The sequence below is a fragment of the Zingiber officinale genome, chromosome 1B, assembly GCF_018446385.1.
Source record: "Zingiber officinale cultivar Zhangliang chromosome 1B, Zo_v1.1, whole genome shotgun sequence".
Classification (NCBI taxonomy): domain Eukaryota; kingdom Viridiplantae; phylum Streptophyta; class Magnoliopsida; order Zingiberales; family Zingiberaceae; genus Zingiber; species Zingiber officinale.
This window is the reverse complement of record NC_055986.1, coordinates 168,477,457-168,499,183: the sequence shown is the minus strand read 5'-3', so window position 1 is coordinate 168,499,183 and position 21,727 is coordinate 168,477,457. Positions and strand designations below refer to the sequence as shown.

The window sequence follows — 21,727 nt, the reverse complement described above, 5'->3', positions numbered from 1 at the left end:
TCCCACACATCCATCTGAAAAAAAATGTTTTGGTGGCAAACAACAAAGCAAATTATTTCAAAAAGTTGATTAGCTAGAACCCAACATTCTCTTCACGCTCTTCCTCTGTAATGAGAACTTTGGCACTAAACGATTCTCTTCATGCTCTGTAAAAGCAACAGATGCTTCACTGTCTCACTGTACATTTCCACTCCATGAGAGCATCTCTTGGGACCTTTGTCCATCAGTAGTGGTAGGTAGCTGCAATATAAAAAAGGGTTAATAACTTTAAGTCCTCTTAAATTTTATAGCGAGTTATATTTTGCTCCTCTCTATTTAAAAAACTACACTAAACCCCCCTTTGATATGAAGTAAAAAAAGGAAAAAAAAAATAAATGATCAAAATAACCCTAGTCTAAATCAGACTTCTAAGAAGAAAATGAAAAATAAAAATAAAAAAATCTTATAAAACCGTTGAAAGCTTAGTCTTAACTCAACCTGATTTATATATAAGTTCAAAATCTCACTTGTTCCTAGAAAAATATCCTTATAAAGTTCATATATGTATTAGCATAAACAATAGAAAAATAATAACTCTGAATTCTAAATTAATGAATCAAAATTAAATAAAAATAAACAAAATTTATTATTAAAAATAAAAAATGAAGACCATTTATGATTTTAGAAAAAAAATATCATCCTTTTAATTTTTACCCACAAGTAAATTTTCATTTTAAAACAACACCCTTTTGAAACGAAAAGTATTTTTAACTGTTTTAAAATGAAAATTTATCTTTGGACAAAAATTAAAAAAGTGATTTTTTTTCTAAATCATAAAAGGGTCTTCATTTTAATTTTTTAATGATAAATTTTGTTCCATCTTCATTTAATTTTGATTCATTAATTTAGAATTTTAGTTTTTTTTTTATTTGGTAAAGTGAGTTTTTGATTGATTATCACTTTCAGAGTTATTGTTTTTCTATTGTTTATACTGGTGCATGTATTATGACATAAAAAAAATGTGAATACGCTCGCCCCCAGCGCCCCCGCTAACTCGTCTCAGGGCCAACACGGAGGAGGTAAATTTATACTGGTGCACGTATAAATTTTGTGAGGATATTTTTTCTATAAACAAATGAAATTTTAGACCTATATATAAATCAGATTTGGTTAAGGTTAAGATTTCAATGGTCTTATGGGATTTTTTTTTTTTTTTTCCATTTTCTTCTTAGAAATCTGATTTAAGTTAGGGTTATTTTGATCATTTTTTTTTTTCCTTTTTTTACTTCATGTCAAAGGGGGGTTGAGTGTAGTTTTTTAAATAAAGAAGGGCAAAATATAACTCACTATAAAATTCAGGGGCTTAAAGTTATTAACCCTATAAAAAACATAGTTTTTGTTCTTAATAAATTCATCTTCTTGATAAACATCACTGTCTTTTCTCTACTCCTTTACTGACTATTTTATGTCTTAAGTAATTTATAATATAGGGGATTTGGTAAGTCGTAGCTAGGTGGTTGAATAAAGACTTTGTGATCTCATCCTTAATGAAAAAACCACCACCAAAACACTAGTTTAACTTGTCTAAGGCTTTATTTATTAGCTAAAGACCACTATAAATGCCATCTCCTTGAAGTAATTAAACAGCGTATCATGGAGGTCCAGGTGCAACGAAGTTTTACTCTGTTTCCCACCGGCGCCGGCGAGGCAACCCCCGGCGAGCCGTACGAGCTCCCGCTCACCATCTTCGACCGCTGCACCGTCGATATCCACATCGCCGTTGTCTACGCCTTTTCACCACCCACCCCATCCAATCCTGCGCTCCTGAATGCGCTCTCCCAGACGCTCTGCCTCTTCCCAACCCTCACCGGCGAGCTCTGCCACGACTCCAGCGGCCTCCCCTGCTTCCTTGTCGGCGGTCAGGGGGGTGGAGCTCTGGTGGTCGAAGCTACGGTGGCTTCGACGCTCTCTGACCATCTCCCCCTTGAGCCCTCTCCGGAGCTGCTGAAGCTCCACCCGCCGACGGCGGAGCCCGCTCACCTGCTCCAAGTCCAGCTCAACCGGTTTCGCTGCGGCGGCCTGGCGGTCGGCCTGTCGTGCCACCACAAGGTGGCCGACGGAGCGTCGATGGGCGCCTTCCTTGCGGCGTGGGGGCGCGCCGCGCGTGGGATTCCCGCCAGCGCGCCGCCGGCTACGCTCTTCGATCGGTCGTGGATCCGGCCACGGAGCCCGCCGCGGTGTGAGTTTGAGCACTGGGGAACCGACTTCATCCGCCTCAACGATGGCGACGACGACGACGACGGCCGGCGACAACATTACTCATCCAACAACTCCGTCGACCCGAGCAGGATCACTAATTTTCTCCTCCACTACTCGGCCGACTTCATATCGAAAAAGCTAAAGCCGGCGACTAATTTCAAATACACCACCTTCGAGACATTGCTGGCTCATCTTTGGCGGAAGATTACGGCGGCCCGCGGCCTCGCCGGCGACTTGGAAACAACGGTCCGCGTCACCGTCAACGTGCGGCAGAGGATGAATCCCCCGGCGCCCGCCAACTACTTCGGCAATCTGGTGCTTAATGCATACGCGAAAGCCAAGGCGGCGACTCTGGCGGTCGCAGAGGGCGGACTGGAGGCGGCGGCCAGGTAAGAAAATTGGCCGGATCACAATTTATTTTTCCAAAACCTTTTTGTCTCTATATTAGCTAATCTTTTGGGGAAACATTCTCACTACAAAGGATGGTGCACGAGGCGATCGCGAAGGCGGACGGCGAGTACGCGCAGTCGATGGTGGACTTCGGGGCGCTGCACGAGCCGGAGGGGGATTCGTTGGTACCGGTGTACGGCGAGGAAGGGAACGTGCTGTCGCCGGTGGTGGACGCGGAGAGCTGGCTGAGGCTGAGGTTCGAGGAGATGGAGGTGGGCGGCGGAGGGAAGTTGTGCGGGTTTCTGCCGACATGGGTGCCGCTGGAGGGGCTGCTCATATTCCTGCCGGCGGCGGGGGAGGTGACCGGAGGAGTGGACGTGATGGTGTCGATGCTCGAGGAGCAAGCGGAGGCGATGAAACGAATGTCTCATTCGCTGGACTAATTATCAATTAAATATTTAAAATAAAATAAAATAATAGCCCTTGAGAAATTATTTTCCTATCAATTTTTTTTTTTTTAAATGATGACAAAATTATTGAAATTGCAGGGTCGCATACAGTTGAAAGGTAGGCGGCCAGTTGACTTTTCTACGTTTTAAAAAAAACATTTGTCGGCCACTAAACCTTTTCAATATTTTTAAAAATCATAAACGCACTGTGTTACCCTTTTTTTTTAATATTTTCTAAAATATCTCTTCAGCCACCTGCTTCGTCGCACCTGTTGCTGCCTGATTTGAAGGCGATTGAAAATTAGTTTAATTAACTAATAATCATTAACTATTTTATCAAAAAGTATTTAACAACCCTTGAGAAAAAAAACATGAAATATATTTATCGAGATTGTACTTAATAGGTGCATAAAGATTCATCGTTCATCTCAAACGGTCAAAATATAAATAAATAAATTAAAAGAAACATTTTACCTCTGACGTAACAATTGTTTACATGGAATGTATCATACACACAACAACGTGGCATCAGATTTATAAGGTACTAGACTAGTCTAATAAAATGGCACGTAATTAATTAGAATTACATTCAATACATGTGATAAAAAAGTGATTCGTTCGCCCCTAACGTTTTCGTCAATTCGTCTTTAGACCAACACGAAGGAGGTAAATTACGGTGGCTACTAGCCATTAGTGCAAATGGCCAACACATGGGGAGGTTATGTTCGGTCACGTCAAATTTCGATCCCAAGATCTTATGTGATAACACTCCATGTCTTAATCATCGCATCACCCCGAGGATTAGTGATCAAATGTTTGATCAAAATTATTTTATGCATAGTTAGTGATGCAAATCTCACCGTGTTGATATAGCAGTAGAAATTCACCGCACATCGACGAGCAATGATATTGAAGTTTTCTCCTCACTTTTTCTACTTGCTAGGAGTTATCCCGATGACATCTTTTCAATGTCTAGGTTATTTTGAAATCAAAAAAACGAATATAATAAAAGATAAAATGATAAAAATTAAAATAAGACGATGATTGCTTAGAAAGAGGGTCCTCTCCCTTGACGGGAGAGAAGAGTACATAACTGATGGAGAGAAATTGAAGGCATGCACCTCTTAACAGGGTTCCATTGTAAACGCTTATAACCATCGTGTCTCTTCATGTGTTATAAATTTATAATAACTATCGACTCAGGAGCGTAGTCATAATCTAAATTTACATAGGGTTTGCCATCAAAATATAATAAATTAATTAATTTAAAAATATAAATAAAAATATATGAATATTAATTTTTCAAAACTATAGAACAAAAATATCTAATATTCAATATATTCAAAATTAAAACATAGAGTGAAAAATATTATTGAAATTGTACTTTTCGATTCCTCTTAAAATAAAACTCATTAATTATTATATCATTATTAAAATTTTCAACCAACTTCCGTTCAATATAAATGACTATAGAATCTGCTAAAAAGTTTTCTTTCAATTTTCGAAGGAGAATACTCTAACCGAGTAAATTTTTTAACCTAATGACTTTCAAATCACATATTTTGACTTCCAAATTTTGTTAGTAAATATTCATTCTTTATATGTTGATATGTTCTCATCTTAATATAAGTTTATCTAATTTTATCCCTTTGATTAACAAGATATTTTCATATCGAAATATGTAATGTCAGATCAAGCTCAAGAGAATTAACATCAACATGAAGAATTTGATATATCAATATTAGATGAAGAATTATCATGTAGATGTTTACTCTTTTGTTTTAAAAATGAATTGATAGTTTTTCTTCTCTTCCTTCCTTGAATTTTCTCTTTTAAAGTCAATAAATACGAAAATTATGACTATCCAATGTCTATATGATACGAAGCCATACTTGCAAATATCAAAAAAATAATAAAGAAAAGTCGTCATTTATATAAATAAAACTAATCAAATTAATCAATAAATTTGTTAATAAATTTAATCAATTTATCCAAAAAAATAGTAATTAACTAATACATATAATATCACAAAAAATAAATCTGTGACGATAGTCGCACAGATATAATATGCTATTTGAGAGAAGGGATATCATGATTATATTCATCAAGTTATTGCCGGATGCCTATATAAATTTATTGAATGATAATACAAAGATCTTCAAGAAATTTAAAAGTTATATCATTTTCAATGGAGCTAGAAGGAAATTCATTCTCGAAGGAAATTCATTCTAATGATGATGAATAGATTTGTTCAAACCTAATGAAAAAAAAAGATAAAAGATCAAAACCAAAATCTTTTACACCTATGTGGTAAAAAGTAAAATCACTCGTCCCAGTGCCCCCACGGCACCCGACCCCAGATAATCACAAATGAGATAAATCATGGCAGCCGAGAGAGTAAGTGGTGATGGGATGAGTTGCTCAGGATTCGAAGATTTATATTATGACAGTCCTACGATTCAATCCCACAACTTTATATGATAAGTATGCCGCTATTTATCATCTCTATAGTTACGAGCAAGAATAAAAAAGCGGCAGCATTTGATCATGCGGTGTGTGACAGATAGAAATGCATGGGTGTGTGACAATGTACTAGAGTTGTCAGACGGATCAATCCGTAGAGGGGTGGGTCGGCCCGTGGCGGGCTAATCATTTGGTGGAGCGGGGCGGTCTAACCCGTCAACTTGGCGGGTTATAAAATTTCCAACCCAACCCATTCTAAGGTGGGTTGCGGGTTTGGTGGGCCAAACCACGGACCCATTAAAAATTTTAAAAAAATTTAAAAATATTTTATATCTTCAATATTTTACTTTGAAAAAGTTTTCTACAATTAAATGTATACATAAACATGTATTTTAAATATAAATGAACACAAACGAGTACTTATATTGTATGAAAAGTATTATTTTTATTTCAAAACTATAATAAAGAAAGATAATAAATTAGCCTAAAACTTAGCTTACATGTGTTTTTCAACCTGCGGGTCAACCCAAGCTCGAGCGGGCCGACCCGCGCGGGTCGCGGGCCTAGGCAGGTCGGCCCATGACAGATTTGGGTTGATAAAATTCTAACATAATCTGTTTAAATTATTTGAAGGGTCGAACTAATTTAACGGACCCAACTCAAATTGACGGTTCTAGAATGTACTCTGGAGCTTTAATTAAATCAAATCAAAATAAAAGTTTTTATTTAATAAAACTCATGCGACATGCAAGAGAAAAATTTTGATTTGATAAAACGCATGTGAATAAGAAAATAAATCAGAGAGAATTAGAGGGCTGAATTTTGTTTTTTAGTTTTATCTTTTCTAAGATGGGTGGAGCCCACCCCAGTCCTAGGGTGGTTCTTTATCGACCTATTGCGTCCCTTAGTATGTCGGGAGGTCACACCAATGGTGAGTCAGGAGGTCGAATACAAATCAGAGGTCAAAAGGTCGGCATGTTAAAAAGTCGAACCAGGTCAGTGGAACCACGTTGGTATCCTGCTGACTTGAAGCCAACTAGATACCAACACTATTAATTAGTATTTAATAAATACAGAGATCTTAGATTCATATTAAATGAATATTAATGCACCTCTAGTTGTATGAATTATGATAAAAAAAATATGTAATACTAATTATTAGATCCGAATATATTTAAAAGTTGCTTTTAAAATTATTTAGATTTAAAGCTTATGAAAATGACCTTCATGTAAGATATCCTAAAAATCCTTTTCCTATTATAGACTAAATAAAATACATCGTAATTGAAAATAAACTACCCATGAAAACTTGAATGCTTTTGGTTAAAAAAATAAAAATTAAAGGAGCATTTTGATAAATCTCGCTTGGAAAATTATTCATTTGTAAAGCAACAAGTGAAAGCCATCTTTAACTTACTCTACCTAACTTAGCTAATCAATCATATGCCTTATGATTGAGATATTTGCGATCTAACTCACCAAACTATCAACCATATCTTTTCATCTAGTCTAACAATCATAGACATTTAACTTGAAACAATCCATTGACTCCGCCTTTGTTTGAATTTAATCGGGTCAAATTTAATCCATGCTAAAGATAAATCTTAATCTCGATCCTATCAATTAGTCAAGTATAAAATTATGTTGGTTGAGCCATAGCATTCCAACTCCAAATTTCATAATCAATGATCTAAACTTGCAAACTAACTTCCATAAACTTTTTATGTAAAGAGGGATATGAAAACTACGGGAGAAATTATACAAATCAATATTATAGTATTCTTCGGAGAAAAATAATACAGTTAAAATATGCAAAAGAATAAATAATTAGTCATGCCTCAAGAAAATTTAGACCATTAAATACATAATAATATAAAAAAATCATCCCGACTTAGTAGTCACCAATATCTATTATGAATAAATAAAAGTATTATTTGTTTTCAATTTAAATATGAATAAAATTGACACTAATTAACATGGAAGTCCAACGAGAAAAGGATTTTATACAATTAATAATTATTTATTTAATATTGGATCTTATCAGGGGCGTAGTTGCGAAATCGTGGTTCCTAAAATTTTATCGAATTCATTGAACAAATTTACATTTAAGTCCGTATAGTTTGCATGAGATTTTATGGGGCGAATAGAACTTTTACCGCACCTTCGTTAAGTCCTGCTCTCCCTCTGCTTCGCCTCTTCCAAACCCTTCTGTCCCCTTTTCGATTCCTTCGATTCCTCACCTTCCAGACCTGAATCGTGGGGGTCTTCGATCGATCGAGGCGTCTGTAGTGGGAGAGGGGCATCGCCGTCGACATCGTCACTAGGATGGGGCGCGAGGGCAGCGGCGGAGGCGGCGCCGGCGGCGCGGTGACGGAAGGAGTCTTGAGGAAGATACTGCTCTCGTACGCCTACGTCGCCGTCTGGATCTTCCTCAGCTTCACCGTGATCGTCTACAACAAATACATCTTGGATCCGAAGATGTACGGCTGGCCCTTTCCCATCTCCCTCACCATGATCCACATGGCCTTCTGCTCCACCCTCGCCTTCCTCCTCGTCCGCGTGTTCCGCCTCGTGGATCTGCCGTCGGCCCCTCCCATGACCCGCGAGCTCTACCTCTCCTCCGTCGTCCCGATTGGCGCCCTCTTTTCGGTCTCGCTGTGGTTCTCCAACTCCGCCTACATCTACCTCTCCGTTTCCTTCATCCAGATGCTCAAGGCCCTCATGCCGGTCGCTGTCTACTCCATTGGAATACTCTTCAAAAAAGAGATTTTTAAGAGCTCCTCCATGCTCAACATGCTCTCCATCTCCTTCGGCGTTGCGATCGCCGCGTACGGCGAGGCACGCTTCGACGGCACCGGCGTTGCCCTCCAGCTCGGCGCCGTGGCGTTCGAGGCTACCCGCCTCGTCCTCATCCAGATCCTGCTCACCTCCAAGGGTATCTCTCTCAACCCCATTACCTCTCTCTACTATGTCGCCCCTTGCTGCTTCGCTTTCCTCCTGGTCCCGTGGTCTGTCGTCGAGCTTCCTGTCCTCCGCGCCCGTTCCACCGCCTCTCTCCGTCCGGATCTGCTCGTCTTCGGCACCAACTCCTTTTGCGCCTTCGCTCTAAACCTCGCCGTCTTCCTGCTCGTCGGCAAGACCTCCGCACTTACCATGAACGTTGCCGGCGTAGTCAAGGACTGGCTCCTTATCGCCTTCTCCTGGTCCGTGATCCGGGACACTGTCACCCTAATCAACCTCTTTGGGTACGTCATTGCCTTCCTCGGGGTCGCCTACTACAACCACGTCAAGTTGCAGGCTCTCAAAGCCAAGGAGGCGCAGAAGAAGGCTGCACAAGCCGACGAGGAGGCCGGGAAGCTTCTTGAGCAAGTTGATGGTCCCGGAGACAACCGGAAGGGTGAAACCCAGGATTGATCCATGCTTCAACCTTACGCTCTGCCAGAAGTTTGATCGGTTTGTCTTCAGTATTTCATATGGATCTCTTCATTCAATAGCGAATTCATCTCTATTAAAACACTCTGCTACGCCCATGGAGGAAGGTTAAGATCAGAGAAAACAAGGAAAAAGAACAGTAAAAATGCGACCTTTATTGTCTTCTTACATTGTTTATCTCCTGTTTTTCTTGTTATTACTCTTCGAAAAATTGGTGGTTGATCATTTGGGGCAGTTCTTGAACTGATTGTTATAGAACACTCGTCTCAATCTGGGGAAAACAAGTTAAATGGCTAGGGAACGATGGATGTGTTAAACTCGATTGGCTTGCAAGTTTCCAAGATCTATGTTTATCTGATTCTTGTTTTTGATGTGTCGGATTATGTAGTTATCTGCAATTTATTTACCTCAGGAACACTTACCAAATATATATTATTGTGCTTAAAATTCAATCCATGCAACAATTACTTAATTAAGTACTAATCAGAAGCATAGTTGGTCCGTACTCCTCGTCCTTCACTTATTGGCGGCGGCTTTGGCCTTCTTGATCTTCTTCCTCCTACGGCGCTTGTTCCAACGATCCTTGATGCTCCGGCGCCATTAATTATCTCAGAGCCACCAATCATATCCTGGTCGATTTCGAACGCAAAACCATGCAAATTGTAATCAACGCAATGCTCAGAGACCGGAGGACAGAATTAGAGAAAGAGATTGAGATCGAGTACTACCACTGCGTCTGCGTGGGGATGGCTCTTCTCATCTTCTGCAGTGGAAGGAGCCGAGGAACAGCCGAGGCAGTGAGCGCAGGCTCTGATGAGGTAGCAGCGCATGGTGCAGTGCAGAGAAGAAGAAGAGAAAGGGAACGATCGATGTCGCAGAGCAAACCGGCCGATCGAATTAATGGCGGTGCTCAAACAGCAGCAGCAGCTGCTGCTGCTATGAATGATTGTTAACCTTTTCATTATTCTTCTCGTTTCATTTTGGTCCTTTAAATTTAAAAAAAATAATATTCCATTTCACCCTTGTTAGCATTTTGAAAACTATTAATTTTAAATTATTTATACTAGTAAAAAATGTATGCTTGTGATTTTAAAAAAGTCTAGGAGGCATATTGAAAAAGTTAATATCTAAGTATCGAAATGAAATTTTCCCAAAGAGGGATGCATGTGATGTAAACTTTGGGAGATGCATGGAATAATTATCGATGACCACGAGACAGAATAATTACTACAGCTGGCAACCTAACGAATCCGCCCGGTGCCAGTTCCCATCGTACCATTCTCTTTAATAAAAAAAAACACACACACATTGTAATAAAAAAGATAGGTTCGTTGTTTTAATGATCTCCTTACTATCGATCCTAAGAATACAAAGAGAGATAAATATAAATACATATATATTAGTCATTTGATGAAAGAGAGATGAATATATATACATATATGTTAGTCATATGATGAAATAAATTTTAAATCGTCAATTTTTGACAATCAATCCTTAACCGATCCGACATAATGTGTTCATCATCTACAATAAGTCTTAAATAGTGGCAACAACATTTGTCTATAATAAGATTATGAACAGTGAACATCCAAGTACACGACTCAAGCGCTTTCCTAAACTTACTTTAATTTTCATGGACCGAATCGGCCTAGTTTTTATGTATCTTTTATTATTGGTATAGATAATTATTAGGGCATCTCCAATAGTTAGAGTTTTACAAAAAAAAATTTTTATGATTTCAATATGTCATATCATGCCACATCAATATTCTAAAAATTTATTGAAACATCTCCAATAGTTAGAGCTTTAAATGATTTTTGTGTGTTCCATTTTATAATATGTAATTGCATGACTACATGCATATTACATCAATTTCAATAAAAAAAATAGTTTTGAAATTTCAATAATGCTCTTTAACAACAAACTTTAAACCTTACATCCACAATGGTTAGAATTTTTTTATTTAACTTTTTTATTTTACAAACCTTTTTATAAACCTTGCATTGGAGATGCTCTTAGAATTTGATGATTTACATAGTTTTTAGTGTCTTTTTCTTTTATTTTGATATTTAAAAAAAACTATTTTAATTTTAGTTGACTAAAATACAATAAAAAAATAAATTAAAATTTTAAAAATATACATAACCATTATAATTTATTAAAATTTAATGAAATAAAATTAATCAATAAGATAAGATATTTTAATTTTTTTTTGTGAAATAGTGTTTTATATTTATTGTCAGATTTTTTTTTAAAACAGAGTCAAGATATCGAATTATCATAAAAATGTTAATTAGATATCTAATTATTTTGAACATAAAGAAATTGAAATCAAATAAATCAAAAGAAATTTAAATTAACGGAATAGATTCTGTGGTGATGATTGTTAAAAATCAGCATCACTATGATACTGACTTGCAAAAATTAACATCATAGTACAATTCCGGTGTGATAAAATTAATTTATTCAATTTAACTGAATTAAGAATTTTAAAATTAAAACTGAATCGGATTATTTGAAATAATAGATATTATTTTTTAAAAAAAAATTGAAGGCTGAGGGAGGGCGTCGCTCAACAAGGCACATTCGATGAGCACAGATCCTCTAGTCTACAATTTACGAACTTGAGGATAATCCACAAAACTTTATGTATTGATCTATTTCAATGGACCCCATTATTTAATTTCCATCATAATCCGTAAATTATGGACCAAAGAATCCTATCTAAATTCGATAGCTTGATAACCAGATTGTGTTCCCACGAGATGCGCTTGCTGCGAGAGCAAGGACTACGCATCTTCATTCTATCATCCTCCTCTTTGGTGTCCACTGGCACCACCGACGAGGTTTATGGTGCTACCGCAGACGATGCGCGCACCTTGTGGTTTCCCTTCTCGGCATTCGGGCAACAGCTGGGACGGCGGTGCTACTCTCCTACCACCAGCGGCAACACGTCGTATGGCTTCCGGCTGCAAACTACCCTTTTCAACATGTTTTTGTGCCCTTCTCCACCTGCTTCTTCTGCTTTTAGCTATTTTCTATAGAGAAAGTTTGTCTAGACGATCTACTACAGCACTGTTGTGGTTTTTTTGGGTTGGATACTTGTTTGAGGAGTAGTATGTTGTGTAAAGACGATGCATGCAGGTGCTACATGTAGTGCCAACAATTAAGCAACAAGAAAAACTGAAGGAGAATTGTAGTCTGTTTGCGTGGGATGCTTGTGTGGTGCAGAAAAATCGTATGTTGTGTAAGATGCAGGTGCTACAATTAGTGCAAGCAGGCAATTTTATACATGATTGATCGTCCTGATACAAGAGTTTAAAATAACGGCCAATTGGTAAAGCGTCATCTTGACGCAATGGAGTGCAAAATTACTTGGTGTCTTTGGCCAAGTTAAATGATATCTAGACTAGCTGGTGAAGTAGTAACACCGCCCCTCACCCCTGCGAGTATTATACATGTTGAACACTTGATTATTAAAACAAAACCACTAATTGCTCTGAAGTTTCTGGTTCAACAAGGCTAAAGACCAATTGAAGTTAAAGTCCCCAACTAATTGAAGAGAGATTTGACAATTTTAATATAAATTTGATGAAAAATAAGAATGCAGTTCGACAGCCCAAGTGGAAACTAATCTTACATAAGCTACCAACGAATCTTGAGGTAATTTTCAATCCAACTCGAGCAAAGACTTAGATAAAACCTCAAGGGATAACAAGAACAGAAATATAATCCAGACCAATTCAGCTATTCGATATGACAAATCAGAAAAATAGGAAAGCAAGATTTAGCATATAACGAAATGCAAAGGAATCTATTATTCATCTCATTTCTATTGTATGGATTTGATACCGTGCACACCTACAGTGCGAGACACCCGTAGGCAACTAAGTGCACTTCCAGACATCCGGATTACTTCCGAGCGCCCCTCGCACTCAGTTGCCCATGGATGTGCTAGATGATAAAAGCATATATTATTACAGCACGTACAAGGCACCCCAGACACCACTCTGGTTCTGCATTGTTCTAGAACAGTCTATAAAAACTTCAAATTTAATTAAATATTAGTAAAAAGCTAACAGAAGTAAATTATCGATAAGAGTTTCAGCTAATCTAAGCTATCATTACAGATTCCTCATTCTAAACAAAACTTGGACCATATGCTGCATTTGTTGGTACCTGACCAGCAGAGTTGAGAAACTCGATTCACCACAACTTCACGTCTCCTTCATGTTGCCTAAGCCTCCCTTCTGGTGAGGCTTCCTTCTCTTGATCCTGTCAGTCAACAATCAACATAAACCTCCAGAATACCATTTGATATATTAACAAGTCTAGGCAATTACGTCAAGTTCATAAGAAAGTTACCTGGGGCCATTTTTTTCATTAGATGAAAACTTCCGTTTTTTCTTTGCCTGATCAACAGATGCAGGTGGCGTTTTCCAATGATTCTTTTTACCACCTGTGGGTTTGATTTTCTTACCTGCATATCTACCAGCATTCCTAATGCCTGTATTAGATTCTTTATTTTTCTTAACTGCTTGTGTAATCGTTGGCTCCTCTGGGTTTCCATTCAAGATCTCAGAATCATTATCATTGGTAATAGCTGCTGCCTCAGTTTTTCTTTCTGCCTCTTTATTAGGTAAAGAGGTTGCTGGTTTGGAATTGCTTAGCTTTTTCAACTGTAGGCAGAATTAATGAAAGTGACAATCAGGAACATATATTTTAACAAGTATCACAAACCCTTTCATAAAATCAATAAAGAATAACAATAGTTTGATGTTTGTATAACTGAACATCCAACCCCACAGAAGACATGGATAGTTATACTCTTTTCTCAAAAAAGGTAACAGTTGATTAAACAGGATAAGATTCAAGTGTGCACATTAAAGGAAAATCATATCACAATTACATGCATAAAAAGATAGACCAGTTAAATAGATCTTGTATAGGACAAAACCAAGTCCTAGACTTCCCTAAATATCAAAGAAATGATACATAAATTTTAATAAAGAAAATTAAAGGAATTCTACCATACTAAGAATGACAACAATTTTATAGCATGAATACAAATCATGAACTGCACAACCTACAAACAGATATGCTGAGTAACAATTTTCCTAGTCGCAAAAAAAAAGTAATTGTGACATTCTGAAATTTTATTTTATTTTATTCACTTAAAAAAAAAAGAAGAAAAAAGAATGACTTATTGCTTATCACTGAAATTGAAGGTGATTGCATTTCTGTATCAGGAGCTTCAAAAACTAAAGAAAATTGCTTGTGAGTTGCAATGCATAAGGGAAAATTATACCTTAGCAACAAAAAATCCTTCCATGTTATTTACATGTGGATAAAATCTCCTTGTTTTCTCCAAAGATGGATGAAATCGGTGTTCCCTGAACCTTATGAATCTGTTGGGGAGATAAAAAGTCATCAGGGATAGTAAATGACTAGGAGACACTAGTCAAGTAAATATTTTTAGGTCATACCCTGGGCGACCAAAGTCCAAGCCACATGGCACAACTTTTACGTCCCTCTTTTTTAATGCATAGTCAATAATTGCTTCATTCTACAACATGAACAATAGACCCAAAAAAATCAACATATTGGATATTAGCATCAATTTCACTGATCACTTAATATTTTCCAAACCTCATGAACCAACATGGAGCAAGTTGAATATACTATGTATCCTCCTGTCTTTGACTTAGCATCTACTAGATCAATTGCTGCTAAAATGAGTTGCTGCAACAGATGGCTAATTAGACAATCATTGAAAGTGCACAATATGTAAACATCAATGCATATATAAACATGAGAATCTGAAAGATACTCATATCAATCACAATTTGATTGAAATTTTATGCTGAAGAAGCAATGTTAAAACAAATAATTTCATAAATGGATGCAATGTTCCCTATCTGTCAGTTGCAAAGTTTAGATTGTTTGATACTTGAATATTCACCACTACGAAGCAGAAAACTTAATCTAGATTATAGTTATGCAACTCACTTCATCTTAGTTAAATTTATTTCATGTGTGAGTGTGTTAACCACAAAGAACAACTCATTCTGGTGCAAGGTAACCTGAAAGTAAATTTAGTCTAGGAAAAACAGGTCTTGATAAGTTCACCACTTGGTAAAAATTCACCTGCACAATTCAATTTTCCTTGTCTAAATCCAGTATTTGGACCAAAATAGCATTTAGAGAATTGGTCCAATTAATATCTTGGTAATGCTCTATGCCAATACCTCTTGCATACCATGACATACCAATCATAATGATAACCATCAAGCGAGAAGTTTGCCCTTAAATGTAAGCTGTTGTCTATGCAGCATTCAACCAGCACAAAAACTATTGTATAATACCATATCCATGACTAACTTGGACATAAAAAACACAGAGAGAGTAAAAATTAGAAAAACTAGATTGCATTAAATTAATGTAGATATGGGGAGAGTGCAGATTATTCGGTTGAACTCAAACTGAATCCATACAATTGGTTTAGGTTTTATATATTTTTTATATGAGTGTTCAGGTTCGATTCAGCGTTTCATTCCTTTCATCTGAACCAAATGTGAAACAATCTATTCTAACCTAACTAACAATTATATACCCATGCACAACTATCTATAATAATATTATACACTTAACCATGTCTTTTCATCTGCATGCTAAATACAGCATTACATGCAACAAACACAGAAAAGTATAGTTTTCACACAACAAAGGAAAACAGTATTATCTATTCTCACCACTGTAGTTGCTGTAAGTGCCAAATAACCATTTCCACTAAATAACATTATATAGGAATGGCAACTACCTTTTGCAGGAAAACACGAGTCTGGACATCTTCAATTGTCTTTGATGTTTTAATAGATTGCTCTTTAGATATAACCTTCAAACAAAAAGGTCAGCTAGTTTCACATATAATTCGTCAAACAAAGGAATTTACCACTGCCTTAATGTTAGACTAAAATAACTTTTCAACTTACCCCAGTACCAGTGCAGGGGGCATCCAGCAATACTCTATCAACAGAATTGAGTCCAAGAACCTTTGGTATCTGAGTGGAAATTATACAGGATCAGAAAAAGATATCTTGAAGTCAGCAATTTAATTAGGCCATTCACTGACTATATTAATCGAATATTCTCATAACTAACCTCCTTCCCATCGTAGTTACAAATTATTGTATTAGTAACACCCATGCGATGTATATTAGCTGTAAGTGACTTCAACCTGCTCTCTTTAAATTCATTTGCGTAAATTATTCCTGGCAGAATTAAGATGAAGAAATTCAATGAAAATTTCAATAACTTCAGAAGCAATCAAATTACCCAAACCACCATAGTGAGCAGCGACTATATAATGCACATAAATCATAATATGTTGTGAACCACAGACAACATCCTATATGTTCCTAATCTGTAGTAAAGAAATCTCTTTGGCTTCCATAGTAAACAAACACCTACAGTAAATGTGATGCAACTTTCCCTCCTATGTACTAGAGCATAGCTCCATAACACATGTAAAGGATTAGCTCAATATCTTGGAATGTCATCCTGCTAGTTTTCTTATGCTAGCAAAGATAATGTGGTGAAACTAAGAGCGATTGCTAATTTAAAATAGCATTCACACATAAAATCATGCTTCTGAATCCTTTGAGATTGGCTACTCTATCTTTCAAGCCATCTAACTATATTAATGAGAATACTAGAAAAACTAGATGTTATCTTATTTTGAAGTCTATAGTATAGATGGTATTCAATAACGCCTTTAATTTCCTTCAACCGTAATAAAAAATTGAAATGCCAAGCCAAACACGATTATGATTTCTTAGGAAATATTCACAGTGAGATCACTTAATTAATGAATTAAAAATTACTTCTCAATTGGGACAGTCACATATAGTCATAAAAAGAAGTGAAAATGTTTGCTAAAACCATTATCACAACCAAACAATATTTGTCCAGAATATTCTGGGTGCTATATGAATTTGATCCCTCAATTGAGCTCCACGAAATATTATATCACTATCACAAGTAATATCCTAAAGCTTCAATCAAATGTTCAAAGCGAGGAAAAGAGGCTTGGAAGTTTGGATAGTCTCATATGATCAAAACCAGGAAAAAAGTAAAATTGTTTGATAAAAATTATTATCATTACCAAATCATATTTGTCCGGAGATTTTTGGATGTTGTACATATTTGATAACTCACAAACTTCTTTGATTCTGTGTCTTATATTTTCCACTCTAATCATTCAACTCTTCTACCTAAAGAAACTAATGATTCTCTTTAAACATATGGATATCATCTCAACCTATACACTTTTCATTCTATCATCTATAAGGTTCACACAAAATTTCTACTCGGTTACTAATATTTTTATTGTATTCTTTCTAGTAAACCTACTTATTAATGTTAGCATAATTTCCAATATAATTGTAGCAATTAAACAACTAATCAAGTAAAGCACATTGTGTTTACCTGTATTCTTCATAAGGGCGGCAATATATGTAATTTTACCACCTGGAGCAGCACTACAGAACAAAAGGAACAATAATTAGAACATGAGCATGATGACTCACAATGAGACTTATGTATTCAACAAAAAATAAAAAAGAGAGAGACAGACAAAAAAATCAATAAATTTAATTGCTAAAATAATTCAATAAGACTTATGTATTCTCTATTGCTAAAAAAATTCAATAAGACTGACAAAAATAGTTGCTCTCCAATTTGTGTTGCGTGTACCAAATTTATCCTATTCGGTTTCCATTAGCAAGATCATCAATGAACTTAATTGCATTAGTTCATTAGTTTCAAATTGTGAATTCAAGAGCTAAGATCGAGGAGGATTGACAATGCTAGAGAATATGGTGAACTCTAGTACATAATGGATGATGCTAGGGTGAAAAAAAAACTCAAAAATATATGGAATAAGCCAAAAATATCAAGTTGTAGTATCTTTAGCATCATAGGAGATCGCATCCTATGAACCCTTATCATACTTAAGTAAAACATACTTCCTGACAAGCATGTGGAATAACTCGAGATATTAAATCATCTACACTCTATGGAAAGGCCAAATTGATTATGTTCCATATAAACAAGCAATGTAATGTACCTTAATTTTGGATAGGGAGTTAAAAATTCTACATGTTGATGCTATTGATGAATGATACTCATGTAATGCATCCGCCAATCTAAAAAGAAAGAAATAGAAGCTCTTGAAAAATATACTAAAAGCTACTTACGCCATGTCAACTATTCGCTCCTTTTCTTGTGGAGCAAGAGCCATAACTGGTAAAAATGAACTTGCAGCTTGTTTCTAAAAAGCAGAAAAAGAAATGTTAGATTGAAGTACGAAGAAAACAAATAAGACAAAGTAATTGGTTGCCTAGGAAATTCAGGGCCACAAAATGCACACCATGTAGTGTCCTGCCAAATACTCGGGAGTTGCACCAATTGGCACTTGAGAATCATAAATAACTAAACCCACCTGAGATAGTATATCACACATCACTCTCCAAGTTTCTACAAGAAGGAATACACTGAGAACATCTAAGAACCATTACTGATGTTACCTTTGACCATTTGCCTATTGGATCCAAATTCACTCCTCTGTTTATTAGAACACCAGCAAGATCACGCCTACGAGTCTATCAACTAAAAAATTAGAAGCAGAAAGGAATGGGTAACACGACAAGAAAATCAATTATAAAAGCATCATTTCATCAAGCAATTAACTATCGTGAGATGCCAGATCTTGGAAAAAGAAACAAATAGCACTAGATTCTAGCTACCTTTAAAGTATTTGTGCGCAAGCATTCTGGTCGGCCCTTTTCAAAAGCCTCAAGTAGCTCAATGAGTTCAACAGCTGGAAATATCTACATTGAGAAAATCAGGCAAACAAAAGAGATGAGAAATCAATAATGTGGAACATAGTAAATGACAATAATACATGGAAACCATCATCAGCACCTCCATGAAAGTTTCAATTAGAAATTCATTGTATCCATAATAGGACATTATATCTATTTTAAGCTGATTAATATAGTCCTTCCTTGAAGCACCCTCTTGCCTCAGACTTTTGAAATTGGATAGCACGCGAACAACTGCCAAAAGCATCAAAGGAATTAATAGTACCAATTAAAAACCATAGAAGAAATTCAAATTGCATTTTGAATATATAACACCGTAAAAAAAATTGAAAGAACTTCAGTTATAAGGGGATAGGCCTACTCACTTTCATTGATCCTCCGATGAATGTTCTGAAGATTGGGCGGTTGCTGAGCTTCGTCTTCGAGTTCCTGTATCACTCATATCTCAGTACCAAAAAGTGAACCTTTTGTGATAATGTTAAGGCAGAAGTTACAGAATGCCAAAAAAAAAAGGGCAAAACAGACCTCTTTCGTTGGCAATATGAACTCATCAGATTCCCCCTTTATATTAAGCTGCAACTCCTCTTGCGCTTCCTCTTCTGCCCTCGCTTTTGCCTCATCTATGGCTCTTGATTTTGCCTCCAGATCAGATTCATCCGAATCTGACCCCAGTTCTTCCATTTCCTCTGAAACCAAGTCATCGAAAACACCACGCATATGACAAATATAACTGACAAAATCAACAAGCGTGAATCAGCTGCAATTACCACTATCGTCGCTGCCTCCGAGGAAATCGTCAGCGAGGGGTTCTCCGTCGGAAGAATCACTCGAAGAGGATAATTCGTCTTCCGGGTCGGAGGACTGGCTGCGGTCATCCTCCTCCTCGGAGCCTGGATCGAATTCGAAAGATTCGATCTCTTTGGAGGACGCACGAACTTCCTCCTCTCTTGGAATCTTCTTGTTCAACTTCTTCTTCAGATTTGAGTTCTGCGACACTGGAGCCATTAGCGGAGAGTCCGCGAGGACCTAGGAAGAAGAAGAAGAAGGATGAAAGGTGAAAGAGGATAGAGGGAAAGAAAAATATTCAGGCTGCGGCCTTCGGACGTTCTCGCCGGTGAAGATGCCGGCGTGGAAAGACCAGAGAAGAAGGGGTGGCTGAGAGACGGAGATGGGAATAAATAGCACCAAACTCTAGGTTAGGGTTTAAGAAAAAGCCGGGCCAGGTCTGGTCTGCCCCGTCCGGCTTGACCTTGCGTGATTTATCGGTTTGGGTCGTGTCTAGCTCGGCCTGAACCGAAGCCGGGCACTATAAATAGGCCCATATCCCCATATCGGACGAGAAAATTACGACTTGTGAGCTCAGGAGTCAGGATGTGCCACAGCCCGAGCAAAATTTAATTCAGCATTTTTAACATATTTTATATTTATTATTGATGGTATTACTTCTGGTTCGCTCGGACTCATCCTCCTCCCTGAATTTTAGTCGCCTCCTTCAAGATCCAAATTTGTGGTCTGAGATGTTAAAGATGGTAGGGCTCTTTTAGGGCGGTTACTTTGACGTCCAAATTCAATCTGAATTGAGATTAAAAAAAAACTAAGAAATAAGAAAGAAAGTGGAAAAATGGCTTGGGGAGAAAAATATTGTCTACACCTCTCAAATATCCAAAGAATTAACAATGGAATTATAATTCCATCGCTAAACTAAACTAGTAGTCAAATATTATATTGGTTGCTAGCTAATTAGTGATAGCAATATAATTTTATTACTAATTCATGATCAAAATAATATTCGGTGCTAGTTTAGTGATGAAATTATAATTCTATCGTAATATGGATTGTTATTAATAAAAAAAATCATATTTAATTTATTTAAATTAGCAACAAAAATTTAATTCCATATCTAATTTAATTCCATATCTAATTTAGCACAAAAATTTAATTCCATAGATAATTTAGCAATAAAATTAAATTTTCAGCTCTAATTCAGAATATTAGGTTTCCCAGTCCAATTTTTCTTTCCCTATCTTATTGATCTCTCTTCGATTGCTGACATTGTCCACTCCAGCACGCGATCTCATCTCCAACACACAGGTAATCCTCTCCCCTCTCCCATCCCCGACAACTTACAAAAAAAATTGTATATTGGCTAATAATATTTTTTATATATGACGATACGACTGATCTAGTTACACATGCATCTCAACTTGCTATAAAGGGAGAGAAATTACAGACTTTATCAGATGATAGTATAAATGATATATATTATAAGGTTGTCAGTAGAAGGAAAAAGAACTTCTACGGTCTTGGCTACTAGACAAAAGTTATATATGATTGTACGATGACGGAGTTGTCCCAGTTCTTCATCTATTCAAGTGCAAACGTTAATATAAGAAAATCAAGAATTGAGGGATCAGATCATAACATTAGAGTAATTTTGGGTCAGTGAACAGCCAATTGAAGATCAAGTCAAGACAAATGCAAAAATTTATTTCTCAACGAATTCTAAATTTTTAAACGCCTCATGATTTTAACTCATAGGATACTCAAGACCTGAACTCTATTGATAAATAAAGAAAAAAGGTAGATCCGCTACCTTAGCGGCCCCCCTAGTGCCGGCCCCACGGATATGGAGGGAGGTTCATACAGGTACACAGGCTATAGGCGCATGGCGGGATAAACCCCAGGTCGTCAGTTCATGAGAATCGACCCCTGGACATTACGCTAGAGATATCATGCGCCCATCGTCTGTGCTACGCCCTGGGGACTGAACTCTATTGATAAATAGCTCATAATAACAATGATTCTTTTAAGATGAGTTGACCTTCAACTTATTTTTTTTTGTTTATCACTCATAAACATATAAAATGATTC

At 36.8% G+C, this 21,727-nt stretch overlaps 3 protein-coding genes across 3 annotated transcripts; 2 read left to right on the top strand and 1 right to left on the bottom strand.

The window, feature by feature from the left end:
* Positions 1-1,598: 1,598 nt before the first annotated feature.
* Positions 1,599-3,130, top strand: LOC121990796 (putrescine hydroxycinnamoyltransferase-like). Its single transcript, XM_042544864.1, has 2 exons — positions 1,599-2,627; positions 2,720-3,130. Exons 1-2 carry the CDS (start codon positions 1,633-1,635, stop codon positions 3,069-3,071), a joined length of 1,347 nt encoding a protein of 448 aa, XP_042400798.1. The 5' UTR covers positions 1,599-1,632; the 3' UTR covers positions 3,072-3,130.
* Positions 3,131-7,730: 4,600 nt separating this feature from the next.
* Positions 7,731-9,343, top strand: LOC121990786 (probable sugar phosphate/phosphate translocator At5g25400). Its single transcript, XM_042544858.1, has one exon. The coding sequence runs from the start codon at positions 7,866-7,868 to the stop codon at positions 8,952-8,954; it is 1,089 nt and encodes a 362-aa protein (XP_042400792.1). The 5' UTR covers positions 7,731-7,865; the 3' UTR covers positions 8,955-9,343.
* A 3,424-nt stretch (positions 9,344-12,767) lies between these two features.
* On the bottom strand, positions 12,768-20,032 carry LOC121990777 (26S rRNA (cytosine-C(5))-methyltransferase NOP2B-like). The gene is made up of 17 exons (XM_042544849.1): positions 19,624-20,032; positions 19,382-19,542; positions 19,222-19,285; positions 18,957-19,090; positions 18,779-18,862; positions 18,560-18,634; positions 18,403-18,474; positions 18,230-18,303; positions 17,460-17,512; positions 16,134-16,243; positions 15,965-16,033; positions 15,793-15,867; positions 14,622-14,714; positions 14,459-14,538; positions 14,281-14,380; positions 13,338-13,651; positions 12,768-13,247 (listed from the first exon to the last, which is right to left on the bottom strand). The coding sequence occupies exons 1-17, from the start codon at positions 19,859-19,861 to the stop codon at positions 13,190-13,192; spliced, it is 1,854 nt and encodes a 617-aa protein (XP_042400783.1). The 5' UTR covers positions 19,862-20,032; the 3' UTR covers positions 12,768-13,189.
* Between the last annotated feature and the right edge of the window lie 1,695 nt (positions 20,033-21,727).

Excerpts from the sequence above, each read along its gene's own strand:
- LOC121990796 (XM_042544864.1), top strand. The coding sequence starts at position 1,633 with ATGGAGGTCCAGGTGCAACGAAGTTTTACTCTGTTTCCCACCGGCGCC. Across the intron at positions 2,628-2,719 it reads GGACTGGAGGCGGCGGCCAG|GATGGTGCACGAGGCGATCG; the intron begins GTAAGAAAATTG and ends CTCACTACAAAG.
- LOC121990786 (XM_042544858.1), top strand. The coding sequence starts at position 7,866 with ATGGGGCGCGAGGGCAGCGGCGGAGGCGGCGCCGGCGGCGCGGTGACG.
- LOC121990777 (XM_042544849.1), bottom strand. The coding sequence starts at position 19,861 with ATGGCTCCAGTGTCGCAGAACTCAAATCTGAAGAAGAAGTTGAACAAG. Across the intron at positions 15,868-15,964 it reads CCCCCTGCACTGGTACTGGG|GTTATATCTAAAGAGCAATC; the intron begins GTAAGTTGAAAA and ends TTTTGTTTGAAG. Across the intron at positions 14,381-14,458 it reads TTGGACTTTGGTCGCCCAGG|ATTCATAAGGTTCAGGGAAC; the intron begins GTATGACCTAAA and ends TCTCCCCAACAG.